This window comes from Cervus elaphus, chromosome 30 (assembly GCF_910594005.1).
Source record: "Cervus elaphus chromosome 30, mCerEla1.1, whole genome shotgun sequence".
Lineage (NCBI taxonomy): Eukaryota > Metazoa > Chordata > Mammalia > Artiodactyla > Cervidae > Cervus > Cervus elaphus.
This window is the reverse complement of record NC_057844.1, coordinates 4,318,018-4,340,670: the sequence shown is the minus strand read 5'-3', so window position 1 is coordinate 4,340,670 and position 22,653 is coordinate 4,318,018. Positions and strand designations below refer to the sequence as shown.

General features: G+C 38.8%; 1 protein-coding gene across 6 annotated transcripts in view; it reads right to left on the bottom strand.

Annotated features, from left to right (window-relative positions):
• Nucleotides 1-22,653, bottom strand: part of DIAPH3 (diaphanous related formin 3) — a 530,827-nt gene that overhangs the window by 210,981 nt on the left and 297,193 nt on the right. For all 6 annotated transcript variants that reach the window (XM_043892388.1, XM_043892390.1, XM_043892386.1 and 3 more), the window contains one exon: nt 8,800-8,929. In XM_043892388.1, coding sequence (XP_043748323.1) covers nt 8,800-8,929 — 130 coding nt within the window. The remainder of the gene's footprint in view (nt 1-8,799; nt 8,930-22,653) is intronic.

Here is a 22,653-nt window from a genome sequence, read left to right as displayed (position 1 = left end):
TAGTTCATATTTCCATATGGCATTTCTCAATAATCCGGGGCTAATAAATTTGATTTCACGTAACATGCAAACACCTGCAGAAAAAAAGAACTATAAGTTGTTGAAGAGCTGCTGGAGACTCATTGGCTTCAAAGGTTGTTTAGTAGTAGAAACCGTTTTTTCAAAAGACATCTACCAAACTTCAAAATATGAAATAAAACTCCAGTGTCAGGCTGAAGCACAGAGGGTCAAGAGAATCCATTTTCCAAATTCCACTCCCTGTGCTGATGTATCCAGCTGGTGAAAGTGTACTGGGCTAAACATTCATGATTTGTGCAAATTCTTACATGTATATTATTCTCTAATCTTTAGAAAAGCACAAAAGTCTTTCAACAACATAAATCTACAAATTTCTTGGTCCTGTACGCTAAAGTTTGCATTTATTTCAGGCAAGATGCACCTGGAATCCGTTCAAACAACTTTTGAGAATATATATTAAAATTAATAATACATTATTCACAGAGACCCATGTTTACTTGCACCATTAATAACAGCATAGGAAGATGTGTGTAAATAAGAAATAATCACTGAAAAGCAACAGCAACTGCTACTACTACAAACGCAGAGAATAGTCACACAGTGCTTACAAGTGCTATACACAATTTTATAAATATTTACACACAGAAACCTATGGAGTCCTCACACCAAAGCTCTAAATTAAATACTAGTATCATCCCCAGTTCAGACGTAAGAAAACCGGGTCCAGCGATGATGAGAAATGGGCAGCTGGAGTTTAAACCCCAGCTGTCTAGTCTTAAGGTCTACGATGGTAACAACAGCCTCTCCCTTAATATAAGGTAGAACTATCACATTTTTATTTCACCCACTGAAATCATTTATTAGAACTATTAAATCATCTCTACCTGTCAATAAAACCTTCTTAAATTCAAGGCATGTTAATAAATTTCAGTTTTAATTGCTTCACAAGCTCATCAACAATAACCCTTAAACGCCCAAACATTTCACAACATAAATGTATTCCATATATAAACCTAACAGTGTAGTTACCCTTAACTATTTTACAATACTCAGAGATGACGGTGCTGCCTCCATGCCCTTATGGGAGTGATGACAAGGATGACAGGATTCGGTTGAAAATTGTCTCCCAAACTCCACATCCGCCCAGAACAACAGAATGTGACTTATTTTCAAACAGGGTCTTTGTAGAGAGTTAAGGATCTCAAGATGAAATCATCCTGGGTCTTGGGTGGGACCTAAATCAAACTGCTGGTGTCTTTATAGTGAGAAGTGGGAATACAGGGGCACAGAGAAGAAACCACTGTGAAAACTGAGAGCAGAGCAATGCCAAGACTCGCCGGCAGCAGCCAGCAGCTGAGAGGGAGGCGCTGGATGGCTCCTCCCCAGGGGCTCCAGAAGAACCCAACCCTACCAACACCTGGATTTCTGTCTTCCTCAACAGCTAGGTACTAACTTTATGCTGTGTAAAGCGACCTGGAGTGCAGTGATAGCTCATGGCAGCCCTAGGGAACTAATACAACCACTAATTCAAGACTTTGCAAGCTATATGAACAGTCTGGTTCTGGGAAGCAGTTAGCAGTTCTACCTTCAGCATCTTATCAGCTCCATGACTCTTCACCCAGTTGGTTACATGTCAACCTTGTGAGTAATGAAATTCAGCAGCCAGCCATAACTGTGTTTGCTCCATCCACCGCGTAGGTGTCTTTATAGTACATAGATTTGTTATATTTAAGCTATCCTTCAGAACACCCTGGAGTTTTCTTTTATCTACCTGGTTTGTAATTTCCCACTTCATGTTGCAAAACTGAAGTGCAGTAAATACTGCTTTCCACCCAGCAGCCTAAGAAAGCTCCAAGACCTTGGCTGTCCCTGTTGCCCCTGTCCTGTTACTTGATGCTAGCTCTGGCTCATAGGTGACGCTGACAGAACTGTTCAAGTAGCTATTGCAAATCTGCAGGAGGACAAAAATCTGCAAACACTGTAAACTGTTAGTTTCTCAAAAAGATTAACACTGTATTGATGCCACTTTCAGTCTGCTAACCTCCAAAAAGATATAGAGGTCTTCCTGATGCAGTTTTCTTCTTCATCATCATCTATCAGCCCAAGCAGCAGCCAATTCAGGAAATGTTCCCGGCTCCATATCTCAGAAAGCAATCTTTAACTGCAAGTAGTTCCTTCATGCCAGTGTATTTCAATGTCACTCTACAGAGTCCTTAATCCTTCTAGAGATTTTGCCCATATTCTTTCTATATTCCTTTCTGCTGCCTTCCAAAACAGTTTACATTTGTATTATAAAATAGTGTAATATTTACAACCTCACCTGCAAGTCGCCGATTTCAACTTTTGATGCCAAATTTACATAGAAAATCCATGGAAATAAACCGGCAAGATTTAAGTAAAATGCTGCTCACCAAACAACTTGAACCTATTGGTTCTTTACCAGTACACCATATTCCCAGTGCACTATAAATATTTTTCATAAATCCTGCAATTACCTTGTAAATGGTTCAGTTGTATTTCATCATACCCTTTTATGTTAAGTGTTAACTTGTTGAATGTAAAATTTTACATATATGGCCCTTTTAATAAGTACATGCAAACCTACATGTAAATTGCCTTTTTAAAATAAATTTATTTTTAATTATATTTAGTTTGCAGTAACATTAAAATTGTTTTACAATTCCTGAGTATATGTATTAGATGGCTAATACATACCAAAATAGATCATTGAGACATAATTAAACAGGAGTCACAGACTAGCTTTCAAGACATAGCTTCTTACTCTCCATCTATGTGTAGAATAATACTTTCACTATTTCCACATGCTAATAAAAAAAAGGGTAAAACCATCTATTCATATCTCAGTTTTGGAAAAGTGTCAATAGATAATTCAGAGTGCAACTAGTCTTTGTTGGCTACTTGCTTACAAGAAAAATTCAACTATTATATAGTAGCAAAACAGAGAGTGGTAAAGAAATATATGCAGATGTAGTGAGCAAAAGACATGATGAAACAAAACTAAAACTTGTAAACTTAGCTCAATGTAAATGAATGCATTCTAAAATAAAATCCAGGAGATGTAAGAGCTCACTCTGAAAATTAAATGTAAACACTCATGAATATATTTATTTAGAATGCCTCAATATTTCTTCATACATATACTAATTTATGTGTCATGCCTAGTCAAGAAAGAATTGACACATACTTGTAATTATTTAAAATCGTGTGATAATTCATGGTTTGTATAAGAACTTTTTTATTCCTGAACTGATTACTAGTGAGCACCCAATACTGAAGATCTATGACTGTTTCTTCAAGTTATCTGATAAAGTAAAAAATCATGCAGTACAGGCCACTCCGGGCTTCCTAGGGAGCTTAGTGGTAAACAGCAGGAGATGCAGGTTCAATCCCTGGATCAGGAAGATCCCTTGGAGAAAGAAAAGGCAACCCATTCCAGTATTCTTGTTTGGGAAATCCCATGGACAGAGGAGCCTGGCAGGCTACAGTCCATGGGGTCACAGGAGACTCGGACACAACTTAGCAACTAAACAACAACACAAAATAGGCCATTATAAAGCCAAAAACTAAGCAAGAAAAATGCTTCAAGTTATTATATTAATTCGTATGCTTGATTTCTTCTGCAGCACCTCTCCTTGGCTTGAACTCTCTCTCCTGTGCACTCACACGGCTGGTCTTTGTATGCTCACCCATGATGTCTCCTCTGGGTGTTGAAACTGCCTTTTCTCATAAGGACACAAGTCAGATTGTATTAGGGCCCACCCTAAGGGTCCCATTTTAACTTAATCACCAGTTTAAGGGCCCTATCTCCATATACAGTCACATTCTGAGGCACTAGGTTCAACATATGAAGGGCTCCAACATATGGGGACAAAATTCAGCCCATAACAATATATTTTGTGCTCTTTGTTGACAATTTAGTTAAAGCCATATCCTACATGGTTGTTTTTCCTTTTAACTAGACTATATTATAAATGCTCCCCCGCCAATGTGTCCTGTCAAATTATTTCATTGTATTGGCGGACATACACACTAATGTGTGTATTCATAAAACTCTAGTATTTTACAGTTGATCTGAAACACCAAAATAATTACTTATCCTGAAAAACTATGAGACTCCAATGTTAGTCTTCATGACACAATGGTTCCAAAAATTATGTTAGCTGTGTTGTAAATTTTATTGCACAATAAATATTTTTATATGTTTACAATATACACTTAAAATATAAATGAAGCTGAAATAATAACTAATACTGAATATCTAAAATACATATCCAACTTGCTAATACATTTTTAATTGTCATTTTTGGAAGCCTATAGCATAAAGAGGTTAATGGAAGCCTTTGAAAATGCTTTCTGCTTGTTATAGCAGATGAATTAGAAATTTTCAAACACTGTGCACTTCCAGGTGGCAACCACCTGGAAATTAAGCACTCTAAGTGCTCACAGTAGGTGAACAAAAGACAAACATTTGGTATTTAGTAAGGCATTTATCATAAAATGTTGGAAAGTCATGAGGAATTGAAAACCAGGTGATGTATTTGACTAGACAAATATTTGGGTCAGACCAAGGAATTACTAACTAAAAGCAAACAAACAGTCTTAAAAGCAGAGAGGTCTATAAAATGGAGCAAACAAAAACTCAAATATAAAGGATCAAATAATGCGCCTGAAAGCTGAAACTGTAGAAATGGAAAAAGTTGAAAAAAAAAAAAAAAAGAAGCGGGCAATCATTAAACCCACTCTGAAAATACACTGAATATTGCCCTCTCTCTGGAAGCTACTTCCTTTCTCAGCAGTTGCAGGAATAGTGTCTAACACAGAGTAGTGGTCCTTAAACAGTGGTCTAAGGCTTTGTAGAAAATCTAGAAATTTACCCTTAAATACAGACTGGAATACACAGAAACCGAGGTGAGGCTCCCAGCGAGCCCCAGGAAGCAGCGCCAGAGGGAAAGCCTGACAGAGGAGAGAGGGAGACCTTTCCAGCGCAGCAGCCGCTCCCCACAGAAACCACCAGGCTTTCTCAGCTGAGGTGCTAGGGGCTGCAAAGAGTCACGGGAGTGAGAAAAATGAAATCAGGAGAAAGTGTGCCAAGAAAGGTTTTTTCAAGTAAATCAAATTTGGAGAGGAGACAGCAAGGAGGTCATAATCGAGAGCCACACTTACAGCAAAGGGTGATCTATACACTGCAACGTAGCTGCAGATTGAACAGTAAGCTGTTGGATATACAAGCGTGGAGCTTAGAAGGAAGTCTAGAAAAAAATTTGTAAATCATTAATTTAATGATTCTATTTAAGCCCTTGGGGAATAAAGAGATCACCTAAGGAGAAGCTACAGGGAGAAAAAAAGAGAAGGACTCAGTATCAGACCAGTAATAATAGCATTACTGAAAAGGTGTACAGAAGTCAAATATGTGAGAGGAAAAGGGAGGCGTCAGCGGGACAGAAGTCGGGGGAGAGTAAGGTAGCTGGGGCCAAGACCCAGAAACCACACCGTGGACCGGCAGCAGACAGACCACACGGCAGTCACACAGCATGAGCTTGTTAAATGGGTGAGCAGGTGGGTTCCAAAGCACGTCAGCATGGCGTCTCGAGAACTCAGGCTTAGCTATCTAGCAAAGAGCGGAAACATCTGCAAGAGCTATAGTAGTAATAGTCGTTAATAGCTGTGTCAGTGGCTCAGCTGTGTCCGACTCTGCGACCCCATGGACGGTAGCCCGCCAGGCTCCTCTATCCATGGACTTCTCCAGTCAGTATTGGAGTGGGTAGCCATTCCCTTCTCCAGAGGATCTTCCTACCCAGGGATCGAACCCAGGTCTCCTGCATTGCAGGCAGATTCTTTACCATCTGAGCCACCAGGGAAAGACACAGGTTCAACAAGGTGAAATTGTAAATTTACCTTGGTATTATTTTAATACATTCCCAAATCCCCAAAGTTTGGTCATATTTTCTAAATCATTAGTAAAATACCATTCCAATTTAATGATGAAATTACTGTGAAATAATCAGTAAAACCATCATGGATTAGAGTTCATTAATTTCAACTGTTTAGACCAGGGGAAAATGTATCCAACCCTTGGGAATCCATAAAGAAAAAAAATATTACAAAGGTATACAGAAATACAATAATGACCCAAAATATTTTCAATGAAATACAACGAAAAGCTATAAGCCATTACCTTTTAGCAGAGGAGCAGCCCTAATGAAATAGATTCTTGAAAACTGTCATACGGGTAAGCTCATTAGTTGTAATGAAAGTTCTCCCTGCTAATCCAGGAGTACCTAACGGCCAGGATTTGTTATGTGTCAAAAACAAAGATACTTTTTAATTCATGTGATAGCTCATTGAGGAGACTTCAAATCTGCAAACTTTCAAATGATGATATAAAATACAAGAGCACTGAAACTTTCCAAAGCAAACATAGACTTATTTCATCTAAAACATTATATTTGTTCCTCTAAAATCTCATCCATTAATAAGGTAATACAATCATAAAAAGAAATTAGGCTCAACAATCACCTACACTATACAAAAATTCTCTCAGTGATGGCTTTTCTATTTCAAATATGAAATTAGCTGCTCCCTGTGAAACTCGTTCACCATATCTGCTGACCCATACACATATGCATGCCTCTACTGTAACAGATGGAAACTAAAACCTCCAAGGCCCCAGAATGCCCCCTTAGAAGCACCGAAAAAGAAAGACGAATCTCATTACTAAGTTGCTACTCTGCAAGCACGCTTATGAAAGTTAAACATTTCTCAAAAACAAAATATAATATTTATATTTGTATTTGATTTTTAGCACAATCAAATGAGTCAAAATAGATAAATGACATTTTGAAAACTTCATTCATAGCAAAAACTGTTAGAAAATAAGTTCTACAATAAAAACCACATCTGAGAACTCGCATGGTGGCACAGTGGATAAGAATCAGCCTGTCCATGCAGGGGACACGGGTTCGAGTCTGTTCTGGGAGAGTTCCACGTGCCTCAGGGGCACTGGAGTCAGCACACCGAGAGCCCGTGTTCCACAAGAGAAGGCGCCTCAGGGAGAGGCCCGCACACTGCGGCCAGGAGCAGTCCCAGCCCGCCACAGCCAGAGCAAGCCCAGGCGCAGCGAAGGGGGCCCAGCGCAACCCCAACAGAGACGTCAGTAAAAACTTCATTGTTTAAAAAGGACATCTGAAAGAGAAGCATACTCCAGCTTACTGTTTGGTTTTAGAACTAGCATGAAAGATGGTGAAGTGATCAGAAATCCAAACTGCTATTATCAGAAAAGCCCACACTGATTTAATCCTTTTTAAAGACATAATGCTGGTATAAGCTGTTATAATAACTACTCAACCATCTTTTCCCCAGAAAAAGAAATTCCTCCATATTTCAAGGCACTTGGTAACACTTTTTCATCTGTTACTTATCAAGCTTAACGTTCATCAAGAAAACCCACTTTCAATTCTTTTTCATCCAGTACACTCAAATTTTATTCCAAAATTTCAGAAAATTCATTTTAAGGACGTTATCATCCTTGAATTAATGAACTTAATCACTGAAAAGCTATTCTGAGTATCAGTGAGTCTTTTTTAATGCTTTTCTTCTCTGTGCTCTTTGCTCAATCTCACATTGCTTATTATGAGAAAATTATTTGGATTATTTTCCCTTCTTAAATTCCCTTAAAACATTTACACCTATACATACGGACATTATCTTCTTAGCCAAGAACATTTTATGGAAGCACAAGTGCAGACTAAGGAGTAATCCAATGTCATTAGAACATTAGACTGCAAAGTTTCAAAGTTTACTTTATGTCTTAAAAAAACAGATTGTTTCCAACTTTTCTTTTTTTTGCAACAGCTGTAGGAGATATACACTTGAAAGAAACATATATCTCAGGAAAAAATGTGAAAGAATTTCTCATGCAGTCACATGTCTCTCTGCAAAAGAAGTGCTACTAACCCCACTTTACAGAAGAAATAGTTTCATAGGAGTATAAAATGATAAAAGTGATTTTTAAAAGAAATATTCAGTATAATACAGGAAAAAGTATCCTTCTTTAAGTTGATAAATAACCAGTGACCTACACCTAAATAATACAGATATTCTCCTGGTCCAAATGAGGTATCTTCCAAAATGTATATCCATACATTTGTACATATTCATACACACGTGTATTCATAAATTCATTTTTTGAGTCAAGTAAAGTTTTTTCCCACAGAACTGATTTGATATACAACCGAGATTCTTCAGATGATCAAAACATTGCCTAAGTCATATTCAAGGCAAATATATATAATATCGATAGGGCCTATCCTTTCTCTGACCCTTTCTATAACCAGATATAAACCCACAGTGGGGATAAGGAGGTTAGAAACTGCAAGGCAGGTGGATGGAGACTCAGATTCAGGCCAAGGGGACACTGACTACACTCACCCCAGGTATCTGGGAATGACACCCGCCCAGGGAGCACAGTGCAGGCCACAGTGCGGGGCTCAGAGAGCCGGCTGCAGGTGTTCACGGGGCTGAGACTGCAGAGCTCCGAGCTTCTGAACAGAGGGTCTCATTACCCAATCAAACAAACTAAACCCACGGCTGCAGAAATGGCAATTCATAAAGTAAATGTCCTGTACCTTTCTAATTTTAAAATGAGGCATTTTAGTGTGAAAACACTGTGACAAAGAGGCAAGTACGTTCAGATAAAAGGCATTATTTTCTATACCAACTTAAGACCCAGAATATGAAAATGTTTTCTACAAAAGCACAAACCTTTACTAGCTTTGTCCAAATGTCCCAAATCATCCACAAAATTCAGGATATCAGGATGCTTTTCTTCACATATTTCCACAAGAAAATGAAGAAGTGTTGTTTTCTGATCTGCTGATTTTGTGTCCTTTAGCTAACAGAATGAGAGGGAGAAAAAAATACAGAGAATCAAAAATACTTTGATAATCTTTTTATTTAAATAATGTTAATCCTGTTTTTTACAGATAAGAAATAAATCAGTTCTAAAACTAGTTAATGCTGTTTTTGAAAAGCCAATGTTTAAACACTTGAAAAGCTACTTATCATATATTGTTCTTTGGTCTAAATCATTAATATTTCCGGTAAAGAAGGAATAAGCTTAATTCAATCTAGTATGCAATATTTCACGGGGGGGAAATATACGGTGAAATGCTCAGGAAAGCAGGACAACCTAAGAATCTAGGCAGCGTCAGCACATAAAACAGCCTCACACACTTGTTCATTTTTTCATTTGGCACATATTTATAGAACGCCTGCTAGATACTACAGGAGTTGGAGAGGCAACAACAAATAAGTCGTTCCTCAGGAAGCCATTTAGTGTAAAACAAGGAAAATATATACACTTCTTCCTGTGTGATGAAGAGTACGGTAAAGATAACCACGCAGTACGCCTAGGAGGACAGGGTACCTGAGCTGGACGGCATCAGACAGAAGTGGTACAGGGTTGCAGAAGCCCTCAAAGGCGCAGCATCAGAGCATCTGAAGGAGGCCAGCGATGAGGAGGGGAGCGGCACTGGGGAGGCGGCTGAGTGACTCAGAGCAAAGTGTGTGCTGGGGAGAGGGGAGCAGAGAGTAGACAGAAATCTGAGAAGGAAAAAGCCAGAAAATTAAAAGAAAGGCAGACCGTTCTGTGGATAAAGAATTCTGATCCCTAAGAACGGGGAGGTTTTTAACTAGATGAGAGATAATCAGGCATACATTTTAGAAAGATCCTTCTAGCACAACATGGATAAAAGATTAGAGCAAGGGTAAGCACAGAGCAGAAGAATGATTTTTAAAGCTGCAGTAATAATCCAGGCAGTGAAACAAAACAGACTGCGCGGCAGTAACGCCTTCGGCATGAGATAAGGGAACAAGGTGGGCGCAGACCCATACTTGACACCATTCACCTCCTCTGAACCAGGAGGCCGAGGACAAAGGCCTGGGCGGGGCAGAGGGAAAGGATTGCTTCAGTTTGGGACAAGGGAGCTTGAAGCTTCTGAGTAACATCTAAGTGTAGACACTGGGAAAGGATGGAGATGTATGTAAGAGTAGCACAATCTTTCATTATATTTCATTTCTTAACGTATTTTTCATTATAGCTGACTAAGTTTTTCAGGCATGTTTTTCCTAATCATTTGTGAACATGAAATTTAAAAATGATACATATACTATATATCTGTCTCTGTAATGCATGTACAACTATGCTTTACACAAAAAGATTATAAGATAGGAAAGATAATTTTGCTCCCTAAGAACCAACTTTTTAACCCTTGAGGGTGACAAACTGTAGAGAATACTTAGTTAGAAGTTAGAGGACTGAACTATTCTAGGAGTACCAGTTTGTGAGCTCTTGGTCTCCAAAGCTAAAGAAACACAAATAAGTATATAAAATAAAAGAAAGGAGAACAGAGACTTGAAGAGAAGACCAGGATGGACTGACCCTACACCAAAGGGACCAGGCTACAAACCAGGTATAAACAGCGGTCAGCTTGGTTTTGTGAGTGGTGGACGTAGTGGGTACTAAGTGTGAACAGGCAAATATACAACCTGGTAGTGTTCCCTATGAATGAGTAATGAACCAGATCAGATAAATACAAGACAGGAAAAAATCAGGATTTAATTTAGAACTGGTGAGATTCCTGCTATATTTAACTATACAGTCCTACTTACTTGCTTCCTTTTCAACAATTTCCTACTTTAATATATATTAAACCTATGGTTTTTCCAGTAGTCATGTACGGATGTGAGAGTTGGACTATAAAGAAAGTTGAGCACCAAAGAATTGATGCTTTTGAACTGTGGTATTGTCTTGAGAGTCCCTTGGACTGCAAGAAGATCAAACCAGTCAACTCTAAAGGAAATCAGTCATGAATATTCATTGGAAGGACTGATGCTGAAGCTGAAGCTCCAGTACTTTGGCCACCTGATGTGAAGAGCTGACTCACTGGGAAAGACCCTGATGCTGGGAAAGACTGATGGTGGGAGGAAAAGGGGACGACAGAGGATGAGATGGTTGGATGGCATCACTGACTCGATACCATGAGCTTGAGCAAACTCTGGGAGTTGGTGATGGACAGGGAAGCCTGGTGTTGGATGACATCACTGTCTCAACGGACAGGAAAGTGAAAGTGTTAGTTGCCTAGTTGTGTGAAATTCTTTGCGACCTCATGGACTATAGCCCACCAGGCTCCTCTGTCCATGGAATTCTCCAGGCAAGAACACTGGAACAGCTCGCCATTCCCTGCTCCAGGGGATCTTCCCAATCCAGGATCAAACCCAGGTCTCCTGCATCAGAGGAGGATTCTTTACAACCTGAGCCCCCAGGGAAGCCCACAATGGACATGAGTTTGAGCAAATTCCAGGAAAGAGTGAAGGACAGGGAAGGCAGGTGTGTTGTAGTCCACAGGGTCTCAAAGAGCTGAACACGATGGAGTGACTGAACAACAATATTACACGTATATATGTATGCATACACACACAGATATGTACATATATCTATATGTATTTTTTCAAATTCTATGTCAATAAATATTATATCACTATCACAAAAATATCAAATGAAAGTTACTATCCAATTGTGGCAGAAAGAGATATTCTGGGTCATCACAAACACTAACATATACAATATACTGATGCAAAAACTATCTTGCCCCTGTAAATATAGAGCTACTCAAATACAGAAGCCTGGCATTCACATGATTACTCCTACAATAGGTTCAAATGCTACACAGGCCTCCAACATGCAAACCAAAAGAATGGTTCCTGGCACTTTAAAAACTGACTGATACGAACAGAGTCTGCTGTTTGATGCCTTTATAAAAGAAAACATCCATCTGTTTTGAAATATTGTTCCTCAAAAAAATGACTCTGATCACTAACTTGACCCATGGCCACTAACATGTGTGAATGACCTGCTAAAAAATAACACTAAGACTGGCCTTTAACTAGTGACGTTGTCTTGGGCAAGATATCAGACCTCAGATGCATACAAGTAAAATGAGAATGTGGAAATGGACAGGAAAAGGAAATTCTAAATTTATCTTCCAATTTAAAAATATTAAATATACATTTTAATGGACTTACGAGTTAGTAGATACTGCAAAATCTGTCTTAAAAAATGCAAAGAACCCTATTTGCAATCTTAGTTCAGAAGTTATTTTTGCATGCTTGAGTCAGAATCTTTCAGTCTCAACTTTCTTATAAACTAAGAATGTTAATATAATTTATAAAAGTTACCTTTCAGCTCTACAATTTCATTCATAATATTATTTTTAATGGATAAGGCTGGAGTAAAAGTATCAAACTCTCGCAAATATAACAGTTTTCCCCACTACAACAAAGAGTTAGTATAAAAACTGTCATTTGTTTTTGTTTTTGGTTCACTGGAGAAGTGGAGGGTTCTGGTGGAGAGTTTTGATAAAACGTGGTCCACGGGAGAAGGCAATGGAAAACCATGTCGGTATTCTTGCCTCAAGAACCCCCGGAACAGTATGAAAAGGCAGAAAGACACGACACTGAAAGATGAACTCCCCAGGTCGGTAGGTGCCCAGTATTATTTACTGGCTGAGAGTGGAGAGATACCTACAGAAAGAATGAAGGGACTGAGCCACAGTGGAAATGATACCCACTGTGGTTGCATCTGGTGGTAAAACTAAAGTCTGATGCTGCAAGAACAATATTGCATAGGACCTGGAATGTTAGGTCCATGAAACAAGGTAAATTGGATGCCGCAAAACAGATGGCAAGAGTGAACACTGACCATTATTACATCAACTACTGTGGGCAATAATCCCTTAGAAGAAATGGAGTAGCCCTCACAGCCAAAAAACGAGTACAAAATGCAGTACTTGGGTGCAATTTCAAAAATGACAGAATGATCTCGGTTTGTTTCCAAGACAAACCGCTAAATATAACAGTAAATCAAGTTTCTTTCCAATCTCTAATGCTGAAGAAGCTAGACTTGAATGATTCTATGATGACCTAAAAACAAAGACCTCCTAAAAGTAACACCAAAAATAAAGTGTCCTTTTCCTCATAGGGGATGGGAATGCAAACATAGGAAGTCAAGAAAACACCTGGAGTAACAGGCAAATTTGGTTGTGGAGTACAGAATGAAGCAGGGCAAAGGCTTAGAGAGTTTTGCCAAGAGAACGCACTGGTCATAGCAAACACCCTCTTCCAACAACAGAAAAGATTACTCCACACATGGACATCCCCAGATGGTCAATACCAAAATCAGGTTGATTATATCCTTTGCAGTTGAAGATGTAGAAGCTCTATACAGTCAGTAAAAACAAGACCGGGAGCTGACAGTGGCTCAGATCATAAACTCCTTATTGCCAAATTCAGACTGAAATTGAAGAAAGTAGGGAAAACCACTGGACCATTCAGGTATGACCTAAATCAAATCCCTTATGACTATACAGTGGAAGTGACAAATAGATTCAAGGGACTACATCTGTTAGAGAGTGCCTGAAGAACTATGGACGGAGGTTTGTAGCACTGTACAGGAGGTGATGACCAAAACCATCCTCAAGAAGAAGAAATGGAAGAAGGCAAACAGGTTGTCTAAAGAGGCCTTACAGATGGCTGAGAAAAGAAGAGAAGTGAAAACCAAAGAAGAAAGAAAAAGATATAACCATCTGAATGCAGAGTTCCAGAGAACAGAAAGGACAGGTAAGAAAACCTTCTTAAGTGAAGAATGCAAAGAAATAGAGGGAAACAAAAGAATGGGAAAGACTAGAGATCTCTTTAAGGAAATTGGAGATACTAAGGGAACATTTTATACAAAGACAGGCACAATAAAGGACAAAAATGGCAAGGACCTAAAAGAAGCAGAGGAGTTTAAGAAAAGGTGGCAAGAATACAGAGAAGAACTGTACAAAATAGCTCTTAATGACCCAGTTAACCACAATGATGAGGTTACTCACCTGGAGCCAGACATCCTGGAGTGTGAACTTAAGTGGGCCTTAGGAAAAATTACTACGAACAAAGCTAGTGGAGGTGATGGGATTCCAGTTGAGCTATTTCAAACCCTAAAAGATGATGCTGTGAAAGTGCTGCACTCAATATGTCAGCAAATTTGGAAAACTCAGCAGTGGCCACAGGACTGGAAAAGGTCAGTTTTCATTCCAATCCCAAAGAAAGGCAATGCCAAAGAATGTTCAACCTACCGCACAATTGCACTCATTTCACATGCAAGCAAGATTATGTTCAAAATACTTCAAGCTAGGCTTCAGAGGACGTGAACAGAGAACTTTCAGATGTACAAGCTGGATTTAGAAAAGGCAGAGGAATCAGAGATCAGAGTGCCAACATACGCTGGATCATCAAAAAAGGAAGGGAATACAAAAAAGTCTACTTCTGCTCATTGACTATGCTAAAGCCTTTGACTGTGTGGATCACAACAAACTGTGGAATACGCTTAAAGACATGGGAATACTAGACCACCTTACCTGCTTCCTGAGGATCCTGTATGCAGGACAAGAAGCAACCGTTAGAAGCAGACATGGAACAATGGACTGGTTTAAAATTGGAAAAGGAGTATGCCAAAGCTGTAATGTCACCCTCCTTGTTTAACTTCTACAGAGAGAACATCATGTGAATGGCCGGGCTGGAGGAATCACATGTTGGAATCATGTTTGCCGGGAGAATGAAGGTGAAAATGCTGGCTTAAAACTCAATATTCAAAAAATATGATTTATGGCATCTGGTTCTATCATGTCTTCACAAACAGATCGGGAAAATGTGGAAACAGTGTCAGATTTCATTTTCTTGGGTTCCAAAATAAATACGGACAGTGACTGCAGCCATGAAATTAAAATATACTTTTCCTTGGAAGAATAGCTATGACAAACCTAGACAGAGTACTAAAAAGCAGAGACATTTTTAATACCTTTACCAACAAAGGTCCATGTATTCAAAGCTATGGTTTTTCTAGTAGTCATGTATGGATGTAAGAGTTGGACCATAAAGAAAACTGAGTGCTGAAGAATTGATGCTTTTGAACTGTGTGTTGGAGAAGACTCTTGAGATACCTTGGACAGCAAGGAGATCAAAATAGTGCATCCTAAAGGAAATCACCCATGAATATTCATTGGAAGGACTGATGTTGAAGCTGAAACTCCAATACTTTGGCCACCTGGTGTGAAGAGCTGACTCACTGGAGAAGACCCTGATGCTGGGAAAGACTGAAGGCAGGAGGAGAAGGGGACGACAGAGGATGAGATGGTTGGATGGCATCACCAACTCTACGGACACTGAGTTTGAGCAAACTCAGGGAGACAGTGATGGACAGAGAAGCCTGGCGTGTGACAGGGTCACAAAGAGTCGGACATGACTTAGCAACTGAACAACAACAATACTGAATTCTTCTGTTTCCCCACCTTCCTCTTTAAAGCAATGGCTGGAGAATACTGCTCCTTCTACGAACTTCCAGCTCTTGACTGTCACCAGTGTACTGCCTTCCTCATGCTCCATTCATGTGAATCCAGATACATGGTCTGTGTGGAATGCTGATTAGACAAGGGCCTGCAAAGAGCTTTCTAGTTCTGTTTGTGATGTAATTAAATGGCCACCTATTTCGAGGAATGAAATATATCAAGAAATGTCTATGGTCCAACAATAAGCAACTGGATAATTTTGATCTTTCCTCAACAGTGATAAGATTTCAGAATGAGAATTCTGGTACATACTATAGGTTATGGCATCCACAAATTTAATAAATGTTAAGGATGTAGGCCAAACAGAGATTCAAATATTCAGAGACAATCATAAAGCTGCACACTAACTGAGGGAGGACGGTTCTATCCTGGCTGTATTGTTGACATCAGCAGGTTAGCAACTCACATACAGGTCACTGTCTATCATTTGAAAATATACTCACTGAATAATAAATAAGTAAAAGTCTCCCATTTTTCCCAAATCTATATTTAACAATTAAGAGACTTAAAAAAATACTCAAATCCCAACAGATTTGAAAATATACCTAATAAAAAATAAGAAGTTGAGAAACACAGAGAGTGACAATTTGTTCATAATGCATGGAGTTATAAACTACAGTACTAATAAACTACTCAGTTCAGTTCAGTCGCTCAGTTGTTTCCAACTCTTTGCGACCACATGAATCATAGCACGCCAGGCCTCCCTGTCCATCACCAACTCCCACTGCTATAAATTCCAGGACAGAGATTGTTCATTCAGTTCATAACATTCTCAGGAAAAACTGCACAATGCTGAGAAGGTATTCTTAGTGCCTCAATTACTCTAGTCCCTTCCTTCCTTCCCCCAAATCACTTAAAAAAAAAAAAAAAAATCCTTCCAGAAAGCTCGTGAAAATGTATGAAAGCACAACAAAGAACATTTATCACAGTCTTCACTTACGTGATCAATATATTTTTTACCTTTTGATAAACATTAAAAACAAACAGGGGACACTCTATTTTTACTAATTATCCAATGTACATAATCAGCAATTGAGTGAGAACAAGGAAAGCTTGAGAGATGATGCTAATTTTGTTAAAGAGAAAAACACAACTTGAGCATAGTCTTTCCCTTGGAAAGAAACTGAAGCTAAAATGTCTGCTTTAAAGCGTTATTCTTAAGTTTAAGAAATACGCTTTATTTAAATTGTCACTAACATTGCTTGACAGGATTCCTTTGGTATCACTGTCAAGAAATTATCTTACTGATGAGTAATTATTACTGTTAAGGAGAATTTCTTATTCATATATTGCTGCTTTAAGGTACATTTAGTGTGCTGTATATGTCAAATAAACAAAAAGATGGATGGAGTTTCTTCAACTGCTCTGTTCATTCCAAACAAAATAATGTTAAAAGGAGATCCTGTAATAAATCATGGCCTGGTTGTCAGTTGGGACAGAACTCCTTTGTAGCTACAATACAAGGTTTAGGAATATTTTTAAGGTATTCAGCACATATGTGGATGACATTTAAAGAATATTCCATTGTATTAGTCACAAGGAAGAAAATACTCAAAATAAAAACTAAGCATCTTCTTAGTAATTTTCAGAATCCAAAGAACTACAGCCCCTTATACTCTGAATAATGAAACTTCTATCTTAAGAACAGTGTCAGACTTGCAACCGTTCCTCACTGTTTATGTGCCTGTACTCTAATTACATCACCAGGACGGCACTGACTCGACATGCTGTAGACACTGCTGACACCAGGAAAAGGAAAACCTTGTGAGGGTCTGTAATGACCCCAGAGACGATCTCGGAGGCCCTCCCTCGTGAACAACGTGAACCCGAGCGTGAACCCAGCGGCCACTCCTGCTTGTGTGGCACTTACCAGGAGACTGGACTAGCCCAACCCTGCAATGCCCTTAAGTGCTTACACACACAACATCCCCACGAGGAAGCAGCTGGTACTATACTCACCATGAGAGCAAAAGAGACGGAAACGTCACGCAGCATACCCCAGGACACACGGCTACTATGCGACACAGCCAAGATTTATCTGAACCCACTGCTTTGTGAATCAGATTGATTATACTCTTTGCAGCCAAAGATGGAGAAGCTCTACACAGTCAGCAAAAACAAGACCGGGAGCTGACTGTGGCTCAGACCATGAACTCCTCATTGTCAAATTCAGACTTAAACTGAAGAAAGTAGGGAAAACCACTAGACCATTCAGGTATGACCTAAATCAAATCCCTTATGACTATACAGTGGAAGTGGGAAACAGATTTAAGGGACTCGATCTGATAGACAGTGAGCCTGATGAACTATGGACGGAGGTTCGTGACATTGTTCAGGAGACAGGGATCAAGACCATCCCCATGGAAAAGAAATGCAAAAAGGCAAAATGGTTGTCTGAGGAGGGCTTACAAAGAGCTGTGAAAAGAAGAGAAGCGAAAAGCAAAGAAAAAAAGGAAAGATATTCCCATTTGAATGCAGAGTTCCAAAGAATAGCAAGGAGAGATAAGAAAGTCTTCCTCAGTGATCAATGCAAAGAAATAGAGGAAAACAACAGGATGGGAAAGACTAGAGATCTCTTCAAGAAAATTAGAGATACCAAGGGAACATTTCATGCAAAAATGGGCTCAATAAAGGACAGAAATGGTATGGACCTAACAGAAGCAGAAGATATTAAGAAGAGGTGGTAATAATACACAGAAGAACTGTACAAAAAAATATTCACGACCCAGATAATCACAGTGGTGTGATCAGTCACCTGTGATCAATCCCTAAGAAAGGCAATGCCAAAGAATGCTCAAACTACTGCACAATTGCACTCATCTCACACACTAGTAAGGTAATGCTCAAAATTCTCCAAGCCAGGCTTCAGCAATACATGAACCAATAACTTCCAGATGTTCAAGTTGGTTTTAGAAAAGGCAGAGAAACCAGAGATCCAATTGCCAATATCTGCTGGATCATCGAAAAAGTAAGAGAGTTCCAGAAAAACATCTATTTCTGCTTTATTGACTACGCCAAAGCCTTTCTTTGGGATATGAATGAAAACTAACATCTTCCAGTCCTGTGGCCACTGCTGAGTTTTCCAAATTTGCTGGCATGTTGAGTGCAACACTTTCACAGCATCATCTTTCAGGATTTGAAATAGCTCAACTGGAATTCCATCACTGCCACTAGCTTTGTTCGTAGTGATGCTTCCTAAGGCCTGCTTGACTTCGCATTCCAGAATGTCTGGCTCTAGCTGAGTGATCACACCATCGTGATTATCTGGGTCATTAAGTTTTTTTTTTAATCTCTAAGCACAGTGTTAAGGAGGAATCTGAGGCTGTCAGCTTCAGGGACAGGCAGTTTGACAGATCAGGAATTCCGGTTTTGAGAGCGGTGAGAGGACAGCACCTGAGCAGTACACTGACTCTTCATGAACAAAGCCACCTGGGTTTTATAATTCTAATAAAGGGATAATTCTAATTGTAACAGCAACTGAGAAAACAAAGGTAATATGAATAATTTATCAGAAACACTATTTAGTAAAGCTAATTAATTATTTCTTGGAAAATGCTATAGATTAAATATGTTAATGAATGAGTCCGATAGAGTTAAGCAATCTAAGTAGTTTCACACTGCTTTGGAAGTCAGATTTTTCACAGACTTAATTGGCTGGATGTGTGGCATTTGTTATCTTCAAGTCTTTGGCCAAAAACTGCTTTATTTTCAAAGGGTGCCAAAATTTACTGGGGTGGCTTTCCAATCTGATAGCAAATAAAAATTCTTCTAAAATCCTTCTGAAAAATTGAATGCTGTTGGAACAATGGATTTGTTTGACAAAGGTCTTTCTTAAAAATAACTTCACATAGTAAAGGAAAAGGTAATATATACAAGAATTAAGATTTCACAAAAAAAGATCGCGAGTGGCAACCTGTGTGACTGTGACAAGCTTGCAGAATATAAACCGCATGTGACAGGTGGAGGGATTTGCTTCCTGCTCTTCATAATCACTGAAACTCTGCTGTCTAAGATCAAGTCCTGAAAAATAACTCAGGACACTGACCATCAACTCTCCTCAGTTCCACCGTGTCACTGAGCTTCATACTCCTTTCACTCATTTTCTTCACTTTCAGAATAGCGTTCAGCGTGGCACCAAAGAAAAGCAGCAGCATTGGGGAGTATTTTCACCACTCATCCTTAAGTGAGGAAGCAGAGTTGTTTCATTTTTGTTTTGCTCTCATATTGGTTAGGTTTAGCTTTTGCGTGTTTGTTGGTTGGTTGGTTCCAGGCTACCTATCAGGGATTGTCCATTCTGGGGTAAGTAAGTAGGGTAGACGACAGATAAAACGATTCTCAGTTCGATCTGAACCTTAAAGATCACCTGTGGGATCTTACTGAAGGTGCCACTCATCAGGATTCACACCCACACATGCTGAAGTACCTGATCCAACGCGAGGCTGACACATTGCTACTTGTAACGGGCGCTGTGGGGTGAGCACTGAAGCCCTGAAGGAGAGCTGCGCACAGCTTCAAGAGATCACTCACGACAGCAGGCAAAGGCACCAAAGAATGAGGAGACTAAACACATTTCTAAAACTCCTCCCCTTTGGTGAAATTATCTGACTTTTGGTTAGCCTATACTTATAAAAGAAACATACAGACCAAATAAGAATTTCATGCACTTGATAACAGACAAAAAAACTGGCCTGCCACCGCTGCATTTAATATCTAACTCCCAGTACCAACATTCCCATTACTACGTATGCTTTGATAGCTTCACCTTTGAAATGAATTAACTGAACATTCTCCTGCCACTGACAAAAGAAAATTTCCTATAAGTGATAATATGGATAAATTTATAGATAAATCAAAAGTGCCTTTTTTCTGCAATCCTTCCCCTCCAACTAACACTGCATAAACTGATATAACTTGTTATAATCGGTAAACTCTTCCAAAACTTAATATTTACTATCCCAGTACAGGTAGTCAGTTTATTTAGCTACCTAGAACAAATACCTCCATCATTCAATTGTACTGATTGGGATGACTTGTTATTTAGAAATCACACATTTTTGCAGACATCAGTAAAATATATAAGCATGTGATAATCACTGTTTCTGAACTGACAACATCTTTTTAAAAACAAGTTAAAATCATCTCATATATTTAATATGGTGTAGAGTTTGATGGCTGAGTCAACCCCCTTTTTCTAGAATACTGACTTACCTGGCTCCACATAGGTTCTCTAAAATTACTAATTTTAGCACCAACAATATATACATTTTTTTAGGTGGGCATTTTGGTCAGACAAGCACCTACCTGATTGTTGATTGGATTTCTAAGGATACAAATTTGCATTTAGTCAAGAGCAGGTCCGGATAAAAGAATGTAATCTCAAACTGCTTATTATCAAATGATACACCTGGACTTTTCAGTTATAGTAATGCTATCCCTAGTTTAAGAAAATGGTATAAGTGCCTTCCTTTCTGATGGCTTGGCTTCTTGAAGGGATAAACATCAGACTATATAGAAGAATGGATAGAGTGCTTGTCATTCGTAAAATCCCCCTAAGATATTACTAAACTTTAGCTGAATTTGGGTAGTAGGCAGTTTGAGATTGTCATATTGCATTCGGGACCTGCGGTACTCTTGCTCGGGAAAGTCCCTGGACAGAGAAGCGTGGCAGGCTGCAGCCCATGGGTCTCAGAGTCAGCCATGACTGTAACCAGACAGCAACGGCAGCGTCTTACCATGAGGGTGCTCCGAGAGTGTCACCCGAAACGGGCTCTGAGTGCGCGTCTGCAAGGGAGGGGAGTGGGTGATGGGGGAAAGATGGTTCCAAAAGAAAGATCTTCAAGACACTGATTTTTTTCACTTGCTATTTAAAAGAACACTGCTCAACATCCTATTTTCCATTTATAATAACATGCAGGCAAAATTTCGCATGAAGTGCAGCCTTAGCAAATAAGAGAAATTAAAATATTTAGTTCACAAAGTCTCATGACCGTGTTCTGCACTTCACTTTTTCCATCAGAAAGCCTCAAGCCTACCATCTACTTTTATTTACGTTTACATCTTAAAATAACCATAGACTAGAATGTATTATGTCTCAAATTTTACTTTTATATTTATCACAGACCCTATCAAATCTTTGGGTAAAAAAAAGTAAAATCTTTTCTTTCTGAACTCATTTATTATACTTCAGTTCAGTTGCTCAGTTGTGTCCAACTCTTTGTGACCCCATGAACTGCAGCATTCCAGGCTTTCCTGTCCATCACCATCTCCTGGAGATTGCTCAAATTCATGTCCATTGAGTCAGTGATGTTATACTTTTATTATAATATAGTTTATCATTATAATATAAATTATAAGACAGTTTATTATAGTCATTTCAATCACAGATATAAACAAAGATAATATAGTCCCTAAAACCAAAATATAATGCATATAGAATTCACTATTCATGTATTTATCTCTAAACAATGCAAAGTTAACATTTTAACTTTCCAGACACTTAAGCTAAATTTATAAAGCACACTTAAAAGTAAAGACTTTGGATATAGAATATTAAATGGCATATAATTACCCAGCATGTTTGAACAGATTAAAATATTACCCTGTCTTTCTACTGTCAAATAAATATGGAATTCCTTGTATGGGGCTTATCATCAAAGCAAATGCTTCATGCTCAGTGTGAAAATTCAATCACAATTGTCAAAGATCAAGCTGCTACTTCTGATAACAAACATGATGAGATATCATCTTGTTCAATATATGCCTTCAACTTGACATGTGGGCTAATAAAAAATATGAAGTTGTAGTATTTATTTTGTTTCTTGTACAACAGAAGGCTCCTAACAGGGATGATCAAAATATCCAGTATCGTTGACTGAAAATATAGTCAGCCCTATTATCTAGCGACAGATTAACAGGTATATAGCTTGACTATAGTAAAATACTAGCAGCAGGCACTGTATTTGCAAAGGGATTTAAATCATTATGCATCAGCAACTGTGTATCAATATGAGAGGATATCTATTTTCAACTACATAATAACACTGTCTTTACACAACATTGAATGTACTGCACTGTGCACTGCTATCCATTCAAAAGCTATTTATTCAGCATCTACTATGGACCAAATACTATAAGAGGCAATTCCACCTCATCAATCAGACCTAACCTCTTGTCT